This window comes from Pristiophorus japonicus, chromosome 1 (genome assembly GCF_044704955.1).
Source record: "Pristiophorus japonicus isolate sPriJap1 chromosome 1, sPriJap1.hap1, whole genome shotgun sequence".
NCBI lineage: Eukaryota > Metazoa > Chordata > Chondrichthyes > Pristiophoridae > Pristiophorus > Pristiophorus japonicus.
Window position 1 is genome coordinate 170,557,261 of NC_091977.1, and position 18,358 is coordinate 170,575,618.

Below are 18,358 nucleotides of genomic sequence, written 5' to 3' on the forward strand. Positions count from 1 at the left end.
AACAAAGTGTAAACAATTATTATTCAAGTCAAATATAAACACCTATTTAAAATTACAACCAGAAACATTAGCTGCTAAAAGAGTTTTACAGAAAAATTGCAATTCCACAAAGGCAAGAAGCCATAGAAGAAACTGTTTAACTTAATAGTGGTATAAAACTCAGTTTACTTGTTATATTCAAGATACTAATTGTTTAGCTTTGCTGTAAATCTACCTCAACAGCTTGAGAGAATAGAACAGACCAGCACAAAAAGGAAAATTGTTATTGAACACAAAGCAACACTGATGTCAGATCACATGAACAGAAGTAATCTATAATCTTACAAAAGGCGGCAGCAATAAAGTGCACAGACCTAGCTTTTGCTAAGTACACAATTATTAACTTTGCCTTTACTAAGCAAGCTTAAACTACCACATCTTTAATTAAAATTAAAAAAAATCCTCCTTAAAGTTCCAAAAAAGCATCCATTGCTTTCTAAAAATACCATAAAGAAACTGAGTTACACTGCTATATATTTGCCAACTGCATAGAACTAGTGTCCTTTGCCTTACTGCAGAGGTTTAAAATGGAAAACAAATTGTACAAACAAAATTGTTGTACAATGAATGTTGAGACGATATAATTTCTCAAATGTTAATTTTCCATCTATTCATTGCTCACCATTCCTTAATTTTAATACCATTTGCACTGGTATACTTTGGAAATATGATTTATTCCACTGGAACTAATTCATTTCTGCTAGTACATTGGGCCCAAGTTTCGGATGTCCTCCCAGAACAGCGCACTCCGAGAGGCCCACCTATTTTTTTTACAATAAAAAAAAAGCGCCTAAAACTTACCTCGTGAATCTCCAAGTCTAGCAGGTCTGTTTCACAGTCAACACAGTGCAGCACAAACAGCTTGGGGCGGAGCTATAGCCCTGCGCCAAAAAGAGTGCTGGCAGCTGCGCGCGTGCGCAGTGGAGTCTGCGTGCATGCGCAGTAGCTCCTGGCCCTCCCAGCGCATCCTGTCTCCGGGCAACCCTATCCCTGGCCGAAGGGACGTCACGCTGATCGCCACCCCTATCCCGGGCCGAGTGACCTGCCTGCCTCACCAACCCTCGCCTTGCTGCCACTGCCCTTACCTCCTCGGCGGCGGAGCCCGCCCGACCAGCAGCTCTTCGGTGGCGGGCCCCGCCCAAACACCTCCTCGGCAGCGGGGCCCGCCCGACCACCACCTCTTCGGCGGCGGGGTCCACCCATCCAGCACCACTTCAGCGACGGGGTCCGCCCGACCAGCACCTCTTCGGCGACGGGGCCCGCCCGACCAGCACCTCTTCGGCGGCGGGGCCCGCCCGACCAGCACCTCTTCGGCGGCGGGGCCCACCCATCCAGCACCACTTCAGCGACGGGGCCTGCCCGACCAGCACTTCTTCGGCGACGGGGCCTGCCCGACCAGCACCTCTTCGGCGACGGGGCCCGCCTGACCAGCACCTCTTCGGCGGCGGGGCCCACCCGACCAGCACCACTTCCGCGACGGGGCCCGCCCGACCAGCACCTCTTCGGCGGCGGGGCCCACCCATCCAGCACCACTTCGGCGGCGGGGCCCACCCATCCAGCACCACTTCGGCGGCGGGGCCCACCCATCCAGCACCACTTCGGCGGCGGGGCCCACCCATCCAGCACCACTTCGGCGGCGGGGCCCACCCATCCAGCACCACTTCGGCGGCGGGGCCTGCCCGAACTGCACCTCGGTGGCGGGCCCCGACCGAACTGCACCTTTTCGGCAGGCTGTTGGAGGGCTCCCGGTGCTGCAGTAAGTGAGTAGAAACCTATAATTTTTTATTTATTGATTGATTTTTTTTTGATTGATTGATTTATTGGTTGATTGTTTGATTTATTTATAATTTATTATTGATGATGGCTCTTTAATGGTAAAAGTGAAGCATTTAATGCTTTGTAAAATCCCCTAACCACCCTGCACCCCCCATCTCTCACAACCTGCACCTAATTTCTAAAGTGTCAGCAAGGTTTTTCTGAGCGTGCAAGAATCTACACTTACACCGTTCTAAGTTAGTTCGGAGTAATTTGCGCTGCCTAAACTTGCAAAACAGGCGTAAGTGGCTGGCAACGCCCCTTTTGAAAAAAAACTATACTAAATCAAAACTATTCTAGCCAACTAGAACTGGAGCAGATTAAATGCCAAGAATTGTGATTTCTATGATATTCCATACTAAACTAGTTGCTCCAAAAAAATAGGAGCAACTCGAGCCGAAACTTGGGCCCATTATTTCCAAACTTTTAATATTTGTCTTGTATCAAATTATAGAATCCATAATTTCTTATAATACTTGCTTTTTTTGTTTTTGAATAATCCAATTTCTCTTGGACTTATTACAATGTGACTACAAATATGGAAATATTCTGTTGGAAACTGCTTTGGTCTCACTCTATGCTATCAGATTTAATGTTAATTTGTTGTACAGGTGCAACATCCCGAATCCGGAATTCCGAAAAGCGGAATTGTCCGAAAACCAAACATTTCGGCGAGCGGCGACAGGCTGAGAGGTCCGAAATCTGGAAAAACTCAAAATCTGGCACGGATTAGGTCTGCGTCGAGGTTTAAAATCCGGCACGGATTCGGTCTCGAGGATTCCGGATTTCAGACTATTGATTTTCGTGTCTGAAATCCGGAAAACCCCAAAAGCCAGCATGGACTCAGTTCCAAGGATTCTGGATTTTAGATGTTGTACCTGTATTAATTAAATTAATTTGTCATATTTTAATCACACATTGAGCTTCAACCCTATCGCCACCTTCGAAATATTGCCCATCTCCGTCTTTGCCTCAACTTATCTGCTGCCGAAACCCTCATCCATGCCGTTATCACCTCTAGACTTGACTATTCCAACACACTTCTGGCTGGCCTCCAGAGTTCTACCCTCTTATAAAATTAAGGTAATCTAAAACTCTGCTGCCCATGTGCTAACTCACACCATGTCCCGCTCACCCATCTTCCTTGTTCTTGCTGACCGGCACTGGCTCTCAATTAAGAAACGCCACTATTTTAAAATTCTCATCCTGGTTTTCAAATCCCTCCATGGCCTCGCCCCATCTTATCTCTGTAATCTCCTCCAGCCCTATAATTCCCCCTAGACCTCTGTGCTCCGCCTATTCTGACCTTTTGAACATCTGATTTTCAATGCTCCACCATTCGTGGTCGTGCCTTCAGCTGCCTAGGTCCTAAACTCTGGAATTCCCTACTGCCTCGTCACTTCTCTTTCCTCCTTTAAGATGCTCCATTAATCCTACCTCTTCCACCAAGTTTTTGGTCATCTGCCCCAACATCTCCTTATGACTCGGTGTCAAATTTTGTCTTGTTTTTTTTAAAATAACACTCCTGTGAAGAACCCTGGGACATTTTATTACGTTAAAGCAATATAAATAGAAGTTGATGCTATTAGTCATCAGAGACCAATATCTGTAAAGAAATTGCATCTTTAAGTTACCAATCAAAATTAAACAAAGGCTTAGATTTTTGCTGACTTTGCGACCGGGTTTTCGCCGCAATTTGACCTTTCGCGGCGAAAACCCGATCGGCGGGATCCTCGGTGACCTCTTTGCGGATTGCGCTTGCGTCACACTTTCGGCTCTCGGGATCCATACGCCATGCCCAGAATACCGACAGAATCGGTGCAGTCCTGCCAGCAGTGGTAAGTATGAAGAGCAGCAAAAAGGTAAGTTAAAGTTTTTATTTTTTAATTATTTATTAGCAATTTAGTAGGCAAGGGTATTTTGAATGTTTTGAGAATTTATTTTTTTTCATCCCTCCCAAGGCCTCTCTCGCAGCGCTACCCCGGACTTAAGTTGCCGAAACTTGCGGTTTGCGCTGTGAATCCTCGTGCAACGCCGCCTTTACCGATGATGTAAAGGCCAAAAGTTAGGCCTAAAAATGGTAATTTTGGCATAAAACTAGTTTTTGCTGAAAACCGAAAATCTAGCCCAAAATCTATGATATAATGAAAAACCATCCTTCATGTACCACATTTAGACCCAATACTCAGCACTAGCATAAGACACCATGGCCGTAATTCTCCGTAGCTTGGCGGGTCTGTTGCGGGCGCTCGCGACCCCGCTGCAGAAAATGAACTTACCTTAATGGGGTCCATTAAGCCTACCCAGCACATTACCCCGTCAAATGAGATAGAGTGGGTCTGATGACTTAATTAATGACGAGTTTTAAGCCGGGATCCTTAGAGGGACACTGGCCACATTAAATTTTAAGTTTAATCCAACAAAATGGGTGTTGAATCTTTACTGTACAATAATAGAATAAAAGTTATATACAAGTGGCAAAGAAATATTTAAATATTAAATAATATGGCGCCATCTACAAATACGATCAAGAACATAATTTAAAAAGTACATTAATTGGGAAGTTATTGGTGCTTTATTCACAAATGTATAAACTTTTGTATCAGTAACTGTAACATATGTTTGTGTGTATATAGGTAATACATAAAATTAAGCAGATTCTAAATGTAATTGAAAAGGGTTGGATTTACAAGGCCCAAGTTTCGGGCCGCGCCTAGAACAGCGCAGCCCCGACCTGGACGCCCGTTTTTCGCACCCGAAAGTGCGCCAAAAAAATATCTGCACATTCTCCGGCTCCCTGCAGGTCCTTTGCAGCTCGGCGCAGCGCAGCACGAGCTGTGAGGAACGGAGCCAGGTCCCTGCGCTGAAATCAGTGCCGGGACCTCTGCACAGGCGTGCTACAGTGGGTGCGCATGTGCAGTAGCTCAAGGCGCCCGAAACTGTGTGGGGGGGGCCCGAAGCACGCAGCCCCTAGCCCTGACCGAATGGCCTCACTGGGGCTGCGAGGATCAGGCTGCACCTCCCTGGTCCAGCTCCTGCTCTGGCTCCAGCTGGCTCTCTCAACCACCACCCCCCCCGCCCCACCCAGCACCCGCTCCGACCCCCCTACCAGCTCCCGCCCCGCTCCCCTCCCCAACTCCCGCTCCGACCCCCTCAGCTCCCACCCCCGGCTACTGCTCCAATAACCCCCCCGCCTGCTCCCGCTCCGACAAGCCCCCCCCACCCCCTGCCCCGGCTTCTCCCGGCCACCTACCTTGCTGGGGGCAGGCCCTGCCTAAAGTCTTGGGCCCGGCTTCTTCACGTCAGCCGGGCCCGTTCAGCCTCCTCCCTCTCCTCCTCCCTCCCTCCTTCCCCCCCCTCCTCACCCTCCCCCCCTCCTCCTCCTCTCGCCCCATTCCTCACCATTCAGGGTAGCACTTGCATCCCTCCAGGAATTTCTGAATTAACATATATCAGTTTTCAAGTAGAACAGAATCTCCATCAATCTGTTAGCTGATGTAATCAACATGTTTTTACTTGGGTTTGCTGTCAAGTAATCAGCTGAAGCAATGGCCACGCAACTCACCCTCAGCCTGACAAACCTTGTTCCCGAGCTGCATGAATCCCGTAGCCATGTAGAGAAATTTGAAAAGTAGGGGGAAAAAAGGTTAAGTGCTTGTAAAGTATCTCAATGAAAGGCGCATGGGAGCGAGATGATAGCGTGTTCCTGACCCGCTGTCAAAAATAACTTTCCCACCCAACACGCCACCCATCTCGCCCGCTACCACCCCGGAATATTCAGCCCCATGACTTTCTACCATCATAGAATATCTTACAGCTGATTGCCAACAAAACCAAAACAGCTAAATTACAGTCCAAAGGTTCCTCTACAACCTCTGGAATGGCCAAATCACCAACATCCAAACAGATGACGACCAAATCACTGTATGCTACTACAGTATTCATCTGTAAATCTGTGCTTAAGTATAATAGGCAGGCTTTCAAAATGTTCAACACCAAAATATGAAATACTCAAAACCATCCTCAACCAACACGTCCAAAGACAGATTAATCACATTTGCACTTTGTGAAGCCTTGCTTATATGTTTGCGTTTTAAAAGTAATTCATAGATTATAAAAAGCCTTGGTAAGGCTTGAGGATGCAAGATGCTCTATAAGCGCAAGGTATTTCTCTTTAGTTTTCTACTATTTAGTACAAAAAGCTTACTTCATGTCTACAACGTGCAAGATGTGTGACTCCAGAGAGAAGACCGACTGCTGGTTTACAGAGTTCCATTGTAATGCCATTTCAAAATGGATTATCTAATAGCACTTAAGTGTCAGCTTGGCTCAGTGGTAGCACTTTTGCCTCCGAGTCAGAAGATGAGGAGAGTGTGCTGCATTTTTGGAGGTGCTGTCTTTTAGATGAGATGTCTTCTCCATCTGTTCAGGCGGACATAAAGATCCCATGGCACTATTCGGAGAGCAGGTGAATTCTCCCAGTATCTTGACCAACATCTGTCCCTCAAGCAACACCACCAGAACAGAATACCTGGTCGTTTATCTCATTGCTGTTAGTGGAACCCCACTGTGCATAACTTTGCTGCTGCTTTTCCTGCATGGCAACAGTGACTAGACTTCAAAATTAATTCACTGACTCTAAAGCACTTTGTGACATCCTGAGGATGTGAAGGTTCTAAGTAAATGCAATTTCTTTCAGCATTAAAATAGGAAAGCACACTTGGGGTAGTGGGGGGGCAGGAAGTTAATGAGAAAGAACACATCTTCTTCGTGTCCTGTCACAATAGGCTACCCATTAAAAAAGAAACCCAAATTCATTCTTGATTCAGAGCCAAACACACAACAGGGATGGTGCCTCTCTTCACCCCATCCACAACATTTATATCCTTCTACAATTAAAAAATGCCAATGTACTATATGCTGCTGGCAATCAATTCATTATAATGCAATGAGAGGTGATCTTATCAAGATTATGAGGGGGCTTGACAAGGTGGATGCAGAGAAGATGTTTCCACTGATGGGGGAGACTAGAACTAGAGGGTATGATCTTAGTATAAGGGGCCGCCCATTTAAAACAGAGATGAGGAGAAATTTCTCTCTGAGGGTTGTAAATCTGTGGAATTCGCTGCCTCAGAGAGTTGTGGAAGCTGGGACATTGAATAAATTTAAGACAGAAATAGACAGTTTCTTAAACGATAAGGGGATAAGGGGTTATGGGAAGCGGGCGGGGAAGTGGAGCTGAGTCCATAATCAGATCAGCCATGATCTTATTGAATGACGGTGCAGGCTTGAGGGGCCGTATGGCGTACTCCTGTTCCTATTTCTTATGTTTTTATGTTCCTCTTCTGACCACTTGAAAATTGATTCAACATTGAAAGTTAGAACCATTTTAAAAACACAACTGGATGCAGATAGTTAGTAATTTGAGAATTTCTCTTACCACCATGCTCAATGAGTAACTTTGCAATTGCAATATGTCCATTGATCAATGCAACATGTAATGGAGTCACTCCGCCCTTAGTGCTTAGTAAGGCAACCTCTGGACAAAGATGCAGAATTTCTTGAACACAGCATATGTTACCATGGTTACAGGCATCATCCAGTAGAGTCCAGCTAGCATGATCTGCACAAACAGAAATGCAATGAATATGTGTTTGTATTAGCAGTGTTAAAGCTCTTATTAATTTTCTATAACATTTTCTATAAAACCTACAATTTTGTGACTGCAAAAGGAAATACAAACTCCTCTCCTTAATATTCCAAAATTATTACACAAAATGTCTTGTGTAATCTTCAAGCTTTAAATGACTATGAATTTATGGAAATCACATTCTACTAGATTACCTAGAACGAAGAAAACTCTGGTGGATTTATCAAGGCAATATAAACACAATATTACTAAAAAATCTTTCTATTTCTACAAATTAGTTGGAATTTTGGTCATTTTCAGGACACATACCGTTAACATTTATGTCAATGCCAGGCTCTGACAACAGCTTTCTGAGTTCTTCCACTTTATCCTGTTCACAGGACTTGTGCAGGTGCATTTCCCCTAGCAGAGGCAAGAAAAGAATGAATTACAACTCGTACGGTTTCAGACTAGTGATATCAGCAAACCACCCAAGGATTCAGTACTATGCCTGCCTATTGGCTAAGATTTCCCACTCTTCATTCAATCCATACAGGTTTTCCTTTGTTCAGCAACAACTGGGGCTCATCAGCTTTACAGTTGTCATTAAGCTATCTGGAGCATACAATTGCATTCATGAAGTTATGCTGCATGGGTTCGATATTCTGTAGAATATCGTTTGACAGAGGGAGAGGGAGGTAGGAGAGGGAGCGGGGGCTAGGAGAGGGATTGCCGACTGTCTCCAAGGATTTCCATTTATGAAAGACAAGATTTTGGAAAATTAGACATCGGATCACATGACCACAAGTCAACCAACAATGGTCCTTGGTTCATCTGAATACCTGGTGTTACCAACTTTATTTCTTAATCTAGCAAATACAGCAACCATTTTTAACATTTTGCAAAACAAGTAAAAGTGTGGATTTTAAAATAGAATCATCAAGCAGGAGCACTGCCAAGCTTGCCCGTATTGTGTTTCCACAGCGCAACGGGTATAAAAAATCTTCATCTGATGCTTTGTTACTTTATTGGATGCTTTTTTATCCAATGAGGTGACATCCAGGAATGTTGTACACCCACATTTGGGATGGCACCCTGAGAAAATGTGGAATAGCACAAATTCACACAGAATCAAGTATTCAACTACACATTAATGATTAAAATTGCACTTCTTCATAATTTGATAAACAAATGCTTGATCTTATCCCCGGTATCTCTCGCGCTTTCAATTCATGAGACAAGAGGCAAAATGCAAAACGCACTTGGGACGAAGGCTTAAACATCGGAATATTCTTGTTTTAATTGAAAGTAAAATCGGAGCTATGTGTATCCGAAGTTTATTGCAACACTTCTTCTCCAAATAGTAATTCTCAATGAAAAACCTTCTGCTTCCTGATTGGAGCACCAGCCCACATAACCCCAGATACGCTTTCATAGGCAGCATCAAACAGCAAGTTCGTGAAGGAGGGTCCCCATCAGGCAAGTTCGCGTTCTATTTGTAAAATCCAGGCCATTGTTTTAAAGGGCCCAAGTTTCGGCCTCAGTTGCTCCTGATTTTTTGGAGCAACTGTTGTAGAACGGAGTATCTTAGAAATTCAAATTCTTGGCATTTAGTTTGCTCCAGCTAGAACAGTTTCACTTTGGAACAGAATTTTTTTTTCCCAAAAGGGGACGTGTCCGGCCACTTACACCTGTTTTCAAAGTTTCGGCAGTGAAAACTTACTCCAAACTAACTTAGAATGGAGTAAGTGAAGATTTTTGTACGCTCGAAAAAACCTTGTCTACACTTTAGAAAATCAGGCGTAGGTTACAAATCAGGCGTAGGGAATGGGGGGCGGGGGGGGTTTAAAGGGAAGTTTACAAACATTAAACACTTCAGTTTTACAAATAAAGAGCCATCATCAATAATAAATGATAAAAACATCAATAAATCAACCAATAAATCAATCAAAAAAAATTAATAAGAAATAATTTTTTTTTTAAATCAATAAATAAAACATTTTCTACTTACCGACTGCAGCATCGGAAGCCCTCCAACAGCGTGCTGGGATGCCCCCCCCAGTGTGTCTCTGTCAGTATCTCTATCTCTCTGTCTGTCTGTCTGTGTGTGTCTCTCATTCTGTCTGTCTGTGTTTGTGTTTCTGACAGTGAGGGGAGGGGGAGGAGGGGGGTAGAGGGAGAGCGGGGGGGCAGGGGGAGGGAGGCAGAGAGGGAGGGAGAGAAGAGGGGGGAGGAGAAGGGGAAGGGGGCGAGGAGGAGAAGGGGAAGGGGGGGAGGAGGAAAAGAGGAAGGGGGGGAGGAGGAAAAGGGGAAGGGGGGGAGGAGGAAAAGGGGAAGGGGGGGAGGAGGAAAAGGGGAAGGGGGAGGAGGAGAAGCGGAAATGGGGGGAGGAGAAGGGGAAAGGGGGGGAGGAGGAGAAGGGGAAGGGGGGGAGGAGGAGAAGGGGAAGGGGGGGGAGGAGGAGAAGGGGAAGGGGGGGGAGGAGGAGAAGGGGAAAGGGGGGGAGGAGGAGAAGGGGAAAGGGGGGAGAGGAGGAGAAAGGGGGGAGGAGGAGAAGGGGAAAGGGGGGAGGAGGAGAAGGGGAAAGGGGGGAGGAGGAGAAGGGGAAAGGAGGGGGAGGAGGAGAAGGGGAAGGGGGAGAGAAGGAGAAGGAGAAGGGGGGGAAGGAGAAGGGGGGGAAAGGAGAAGAGGGGGTATAGGAGATGGGGGGGGGGGGGAAGGAGAAGGGGGGGAGGGAGGCTGAACGGGCCGGGCCCAAGACTTCGGGCAGGGCCCATCCCCAGCACCAGATTTACAGGTAGGTGGCGTTGGGTCGGGTCAGGTCCGGGGTCGGGTTGCGGGGAGCGCGGGTCGGGTTGGTTCGGGTAGGGGGGAGGGAGGGAGGTCGGGTCGGGGGGGTGGTGGGAGGGAGGGAGGTTCGGTTCGGGGGGAGGGATAGGGAGAGGGAGGTCAGGTCGGGTGGGGAGTGCGGGTCGGGTCCAGTCCGGTCCGGGGGGCGGGGGGAGGGGAAAGCGGGAGTCGGGTCGGTGTCGGGTCCGGGGGCGGGGGAGGGGGGGGGGGGGGAAGAAGCGGGAGTCGAGTCGGGTCGGGAGGAAGCAGGAGCTGGGCATGGGAGGCAGCCTTATGCACGCAGCCCCAGTGAGGCCATTTGGCCAGGACTAGGGCCTGCGTATTTCGGGCCCCTCCCACACAGTTTTGGGAGCCTGGAGCTACTGCACATGCGCGCCCACTGTAGCGCGCATGTGCAGAGGTCCCGGCACTGTTTTCAGCGCAGGGACCTAGCTCCGCCCCCTACAGCTCGTGCTGCGCCGCGCCGAGCTGCAAACGACCTGCAGGGAGCCGGAGAATCTGTACGTTTTTTTTGGCGCACTTTGTGGCACGAAAAACGGGCGTCCAGGTCGGGGCTGCGCCGTTCTAAGCGCGCCCCGAAACTTGGGCCCAGGGTGTCTAGAGTTCATGAATTTTACTGAAGGTAGAAGTGAAGACTATATATTACATAGAATTTCTCTGTGCTGATTTGGGGAGGGAAGAGGAGGTGAAAGGAGATAGGAAAGGGTGTTCATAACTAATTGCACAATAACAAGACCAATCACTGTTTTGGTTGAAGACTGGGTCTAGAAATTCGTTTTTCAGCGAAAACGGTATTTTTTGCCAAAATTACCGTCTTCGCTTCGCTATTAGGCCCGATATTCAGGCTCTAGTTTGTGCAGCGGTAAAAATCGCCGTTGCATGAGGATTCACCGCGCAAACCACAAATTTCGGCAACTTAAAATAAGAGGCCGATATTACTGCGAGAGGGTCCTTGGGGACCCCCTCCCAAAATTGGATAATTAAAAATTCACAAAACATTTACAAGACACTTATCTATCAAATCGCTGAAAAAGAATTAAAAAATAAAAACTTTAACTTACCTTTTTTTGCAGGTCTTCATACTTACCGCTGCTGGCAGGGCTGCACGACAGATTTTACCTTGTCAGTATTCTGAGTTCAGAATATAGGTGCGGAGAGATGTCCAATAGTGCACTAAATCATGAATGAGATTCAACTGACTGTGATGATACGAGTTTGTTCTTTGGTCAGGCAGTAGATTGCAATAGTTTTGCATGGTTACATGTGCCGCAAAAAAAGGGTAATCATTAATTTCTTACTATGCCATTTATGAAAGATACAGAAAAACATGGGCCCCGATATTTTTGGGTAGGCGTAAAGGGTGCGGGCAATGCTGAAAATGGATGAAGAACCTGCAAGGTTGGGGACGCGGAGATCCTGCCAATTTTAACGGCAGGACCTCATTAACATCTTGTAGCTCCATCTCCATCTGGTCGAATGGACAGTCTGGCCAGTGGGCAGCAGGGAACACCAACAGCAGAAGGCTGCAGCTGGAGACCCTTGGAGACAGTCGGCAATTGGGAGTGCAAGAGAAGCCTGTGATCGAGCTTGGGCAGCCAGCAGTTCCTGCCTTGGTTTCTTGAGGCCATGGTTTTAGAAAATCAAGCAAATGGTGAGTTTTTGTAACAGAAAGTATGTAAAGATACTTACTGGAGTTTCATATCAGCTTTTATTCTACAAATTTATAAGGGTCATGCTCAAGAAAAATAAAACTAGTATGTTATTAGGTGCAGTATCCTGCTTATACAAGTTCTTCTTCACTTTTCTCTGAAGTATAATTGTTATATTTTATTTTACTCGACAGCACCCATTTTTTGCAGTGGATAAAGGGATATTCTGAACATTACAGGCCATCAGTAATATGTTGTTCCTCAGAGCTTGAAAGCTGAAACGTCAATCGTGTACAGTTCTGCAATAGCAAACTGTTTTAAAAACATCAAAGACTTCCAAAGCTGAAAGATTTACACAATGTTCCACAGAACTGACAAAAGTCAAAGTGAATGTAGAAAAGCGAGTGAGAATGGCCCGGAATTTGCGGTCAGCAGTGAAGCGACGGTGTCGCAACCAACCTCAAAGAAAGCTGCCCACAAAGATCTAGTGATCCCTGTCGCATGAATTTTCAGCTTTCCTGATCTTAATTTCATGCTGGCGTCAAGTCTAAGGGATCTCCAGCATTCAGCAACAGTGATGTCATCAAGCTGACTAAGCAGTCAATCACATTGAAGAATTCGTTCAGACAGCAAACCTGGAAGTAAAATGCACTGATTTTCCTTCACTTTTTAGTAGAGAACGAAATAAAGATTGGGACATACACTTGGGATTAAGGTAGAAACTTAAATATCATAAACAAACTTTAAAAAAATAAATTACAGGCCAGAAATTGCAGTCAGAGGCTTCCTGTGGGCGGATGCCTCCAACCAATTTTTTTTTTAATAAACAAAAGTACCTGGTGGTTCTGGAGGAACGAACACTTCGGTTCAGAGGCCTAGATGCGCAACCCAGCACAGAGGCTCATGCATCCCAGGAGCGTACAGGCATCCTGGGATCACGTGGGCCTGGACCACCAATGAACATGGAGTATTCTCAGTGATTGTATGGACCTCCCATTACTAACGGAAGTCACCATTACTATCAATGAGAATACCCCCAGAAACACAAAACATAAATTAAAAAAAAAAATCTCATTTAAAATTAATTGAAATTGAATTAAATTAAATGTTTTTTTTTTAATTATGTTTTAATAGGGTTAAGAATAAACTTACCTTAACGGACAGGGATTTTAATATAAAACTTAGTTATAACATTTAATTTTTCTATCTTTTAAAACTCTTACACTGATAAAAGCAGGCCTTACGCCTTATGAGTTTTAAAGACATTCGCTGAGCAGGAGTTGTGCGCCTAAACCTAGAACTTGCGGGGCCTCTTCGGGCACATGTGCACATCGTACACAGCCGGAGCAGCTGCAATTTATGGCCCATCAACAGACTTACAATTTTGCTTCGATTGCAAGAACAATTCCAATATCTACTAAATTCTTAATTCTATTACAGTTCTTCTTTCGAACAAATTTTCTTTGTTATACACATGACAATATTATACAATTATAATATCGAGGAAAGGGAAGTTGGAGATAGTTTGTAACAGTTTTTTGAGGAGTGGTGTGATGGCAGCTGTTTTGAAAGAGAGGGATACTGTACTCGAGATGGAACCATTTACAATATCAGTTATCATGGCAGTCAGAAAGGGAAGGTGGGTGATCAGCAATATAGTGGAATAGGGTCAAAGGAGCAGGAGGTGGGTTTCAGAAGACTTGAGGGGAGGGTAGAAATCAGAGAAGGGTGTGGGATCAGAACTAGGGTGGGGCAGCAGAGGCACCCGAGTGGATGGTCTCAATCTTAGATGACAAAGAAGTTTGAGTTCTCTGTACTTGTTGGAGATAAGGGTTGCAGAGGCAGGGGAGGGGGGTTAGGAGATGGAAGCATAGAAAAGCCAAGGCTCATTTATGATCCCTACAATGATCCCGGAATAGTGGACAGAAAAAAGTAAGGTTTGAATTTGTCCGACCAGATCTGATGAATGGCTAAATACTTTAGGGAGAAAAATGGGGCTCATATCAAGTGGAACAACCAGGATGGCAGAATATAAATGTTTTACTGGTGGCAAGCACCTCAAAAGTGAAAGGCAGATGAGGGAACATAATTGACAGCAGCAATTGGGAGGTTGAAAATGCAGTTGGAGTGACTTAGGGGAAAGAGTTTCTTTCCAGGGGCAGACTCAAGAAATGGAATTAGACAACATTTCGGTTTTGTGGATGTGAAAGCTACAAAGAACTATTTGGAGCTGGCTTGATTGTGATCAAAATCATAGGGTTAGAGAGGCCAGTGGTGCCCGGGAATACGGAGGAAGTTTAATGAGAACAAGAGACTGTGAAATCAGAAGATAGAGGGCAAGATGGATATTGAAATCACCAAGGATAAGGAGTTGCTCAGTGCAGAGGCTGAGGGAGGTAAAACACAGGATGGGGGTTGGGGGGCACGATGGCAGTAAAGAACAAGGATATCAAAAGAGAGGCAAAAAGAGTGTAACGTGAGGTGCTTGAAGGAGGACGTGCCAGAGGAGCAGGGGGAAGAGACCAAGATTTTCTAATAAGGGACATCGCAGTGGTTAGGGCAGAGCCAGGCAGGGGGGCTGCAGTAAAGGGCAAGGTCTTGCCACCCGTGAGCCAAATTTCAGACAAAGCCCTGCCTTAGGAAGGCAAAGGAGTAGTGATGGGTTGGAATAGGAATTGGGAGGCGGGGGGGGAGGAAAGAAAGTACACATGAGAAAAATGAAAGGCATGATGGTGACAGAAAGGGAAGGATACAGGAGAGAAGAGGCCAAGGGGACCAAGAGGAAAAACAATGTGGAAAAAGGCAGCAGCCAATTTGTGTACAGCAGTCCCATAAACAGCAATGAAATAATTGTCTACATAATCTGTTTTAGTCATCTTGTTTAAGGGATAAGTGTTGGCCAAGACACCAAGAGAACTTTCCTGCTCAGCTTTGAATAGTGTCAAGCAATCTTTGACATCCACCTAAAAGGGCAAATAGGCCCTCACTTTAATGTCTCAACCAACATTCAAATTCGTAGTAGAGCTAGCCAGAAGTTGGTTTATTCAGTTAGACAGTTTCATCAATGGTCCGGTCACACTACAAGTTAGGCTAGCATATGAACGGAGTGCCACATTCGTAAAAAGAATTTCTCAGGAAGCCCAAAGTCATACATAGTAAAATCTACATTTATCTAACCTCTATTACCGAAACTGAAATATATTTGGATGCCTCGTTTAATTGACAGTGTTTCTTTCAATTTTAACATTAATATTTTGCCTTCAGATTTCCTTCATGGTTAGAAGTATAAAACACAATGTTTTAAACCCAAAATAATATAAATTATTTCCTTTGAAAATTTTTCTGAGGCTGAACCAGACTGTACGCAACCTTGGTGTCATATTTGACCCCGAAATGAGCTTTCATAAGAACATAAGAAATAGGAGCAGGAGAAGGCCATTTGGCCCATCGAGCCTGCTCTGCCATTCAATAAGATCATGGCTGATCTGATCATGGACTCAGCTCCACTTCGCTGCCCACTCCCCATAACCCTTTACGCCCCTATCTCTCAAATATCTGTCTATCTCCGCCATAAATATATTCAATGACCCAGCCTCCATAGTTCTCTGGGGCAGAGAATTCCATAGATTTACAACCCTCTGAGAGAAGACATTCCTCCTTATCTCAGTATTAAATGGGTGGCCCTTATTCTGAGACTATGGGACTCAATTTTCCCTGGTCATTTGCGCCGTTTTTTTGGCGTGTGCCGTTTTTTCTGGCGTATTTATTTTTTTCCAAGTTTCCCCCTGCGATCTGCGCCGGCGTAACTGACTTAGTTATGATTTTTCTAGGACAGTTTTTTTTGACATCATAGCTTTTGACACGTTCCCTCTTGGCTGTGCCGGTTTTTTCCATTGTTTGCAGTTTGGTCAACATTTTTTTCTCTTAGGTTGGTGTATCTGGCCACTCCTGAAAAACCTTCTGGTGAGTGACATATGAGAAGAGACTGGATCAACTGGGCCTTTATACACTGGAGTTTAAAGGATGAGAGGGGATCTCATAGAAACGTATAAGACTCTGACGGGACAGGACAGGTTAGATGCGAGAAGAATGTTCCCGATGTTGGGGAAGTCCAGAACCAGGGGACACTGTCTTAGGATAAGGGGTAGGCCATTTAGGACTGAGATGAGGAGAAACTTCTTCACTCAGAGAGTTGTTAACCCGTGGAATTCCCTGCTGCAGAGAGTTGTTGATGCCAATTCATTGGATGTATTCAAGAGGGAGTTAGATATGGCCCTTACGACGAAAGGGATCAAGGGATATGGAGAGAAAGTGGGAAAGGGGTACTGAGGTGAAGGATCAGCCATGATCTTATTGAATGGTGGTGCAGGCTCGAAGGGCCGAATGACCTACTCCTGCATCTATTTTCTATATTTCTATGTTTAAGAAAACCAGCACACATTCACAAATCTGCGCTGAAAGACGCCATCGTTTTTAAATCTAAGATTTTGGAGGGAGTCAAGAACACGGTCACAATCAATAATAAAATGCAACTTTTTTGTAACTTGTCAACATAGAAGTGTAAATTTGTTGGATTTCAGAAGTTTTCTCCTTTTAAAAAAAACTCACTCACACGCCACCTGCAAACGTCTTGAAGCAGGACTGGAGGATCGTAGCTTTGGCCCGCAGAATCTGCCTTGCGCCCAAACACAGCGGCTCGGGGTTCGACTACAAAACAAGCTGTGGGGGTGGAGAGGAAGAGAGAGGGAAGTGCAGATCGAAAGGCTCGGAGCCCGGGGAGGAAGGGAGAGATGTCACAAGACTTTTGGGTGTGGTTCATCCATACAGACGCGGAGAGATACAACTGCGAACCTGTTCTGCCTGCTTTCCTGTCATTTTGAGCTTCTTTCAAAAGGTTAAATTTAAGTATGGGAGCAATACTGACAATTCCATACCTTGTGCGAGCCTTCTGCATCATGGTGCTACGCAGGAGACAATTGATTCGACTTCATCGCATCAGGAACATCAGAGCCCGTAGGGTGCTGGGCAGGACGCCTTCCCCACCTTGGGTATATTGAGACAGGCGTTCGTACCACCACCTGAGTGATGCAGACTGTGTCAGAAGGCTGCGTTTCCGCAAAGGCAGACTGTGTCAGAAGGCTGCGTTTCCGCAGAGGTTCTAAGTGAGATCTGTGAGTTGCTCAAAGCAGATCTACAACCTAGAAGCATCAGGACTGCTTAGTCAGTTGAAGTGGAAGTCACAGCTGCACTTTCGTTCTATGCCTCCGGATCATTTCAAGCTACAACTGGCGTTGTGCACGCCATCTCTCAACATGCAACACATGTCTCCATTCGCCAGGTCACAGCTGCACTTACACGCATAGGAATGACTTCTTCATAAAGTTCTCCATGACTGCCCAAGCAATCCATGACAGGGCTGTGGGCTTCTCAAGGATTGCTGGCTTCCCAAAGATACAGGGCTGCATTGATTGTACCCACATCACCTTGCGAGCACCTTTGAAGGATTCAGAGATGTACAGGAACAGAAAAGGCTTCCACTCCATTAATGTGCAGCTCGTGTGTGATGGCATGCATCATATCATGTCATTCGATGCAAGATACCCTGGCAGCATCCATGATGTGTTCATCCTATGCGACAGTGTTATATCTGCCATGTTTCAGCAGCAGCCAGAAGGGTACAGCTGGCTACTGGGAGACAAAGGGTACGGCCTCGTCACCTAGCTCATGACATTGAAATATAGAAAATAGGTGCAGGAGCAGGCCATTCGAGCCTGCAGCACCATTTAATAAGATCATGGCTGATCATTCACCTCAGTACCCCTTTCCTGCTTTCTCTCCATACCCCTTGATCCCTTTAGCCGTAAGGGCGATATCCAACTCCCTCTTGAATATATCTAACAAACTGGCATCAACAACTCTCTGCAGAAGAGAATTTCACAGGTTAACAACTCTCTGAATGAAGAAGTTTCTCCTCAGCTCTGTCCTAAATGGCTTACCCTTATCCTTAGACTGTGACCCCTGGTTCTGGACTCCCCCAACATCGGGAACATTCTTCCTGCATCTAACCTGTCCAGTCCAGTCAGAATTTTATATGTTTCTATGAGATCCCCTCTCATCTTTCTAAACTGCAGTGAATACAGGCCCAGTCGATCCAGTCTCTCCTCATATGCCAGTCCTGCCATCCCGGAATCAGTCTGGTGAACCTTTGCTGCACTCCCTCAATAGCAAGAACGTCCTTCCTCAGATTAGGAGACTAAAACTGAACACAATATTCCAGGTGAGGCCTTACCAAGGCCCTTTACAGCTGCAGCAAGACCTCCCTGCTCCTATACTCAAATCTTCTAGCTATGAAGGCCAACATACCATTTGCCTTCTT

At 45.7% G+C, this 18,358-nt stretch overlaps 1 protein-coding gene across 1 annotated transcript in view; it reads right to left on the reverse strand.

Annotated features, from left to right (window-relative positions):
- The window catches only part of slf1 (SMC5-SMC6 complex localization factor 1), a 108,330-nt gene that overhangs the window by 7,317 nt on the left and 82,655 nt on the right, over positions 1-18,358 (reverse strand). The window contains exons 16-17 of the mRNA XM_070875202.1: positions 7,814-7,906; positions 7,295-7,477 (exon numbers count right to left, since the gene is read on the reverse strand). Of these exons, the coding sequence (XP_070731303.1) occupies positions 7,295-7,477; positions 7,814-7,906 (276 nt within the window). The remainder of the gene's footprint in view (positions 1-7,294; positions 7,478-7,813; positions 7,907-18,358) is intronic.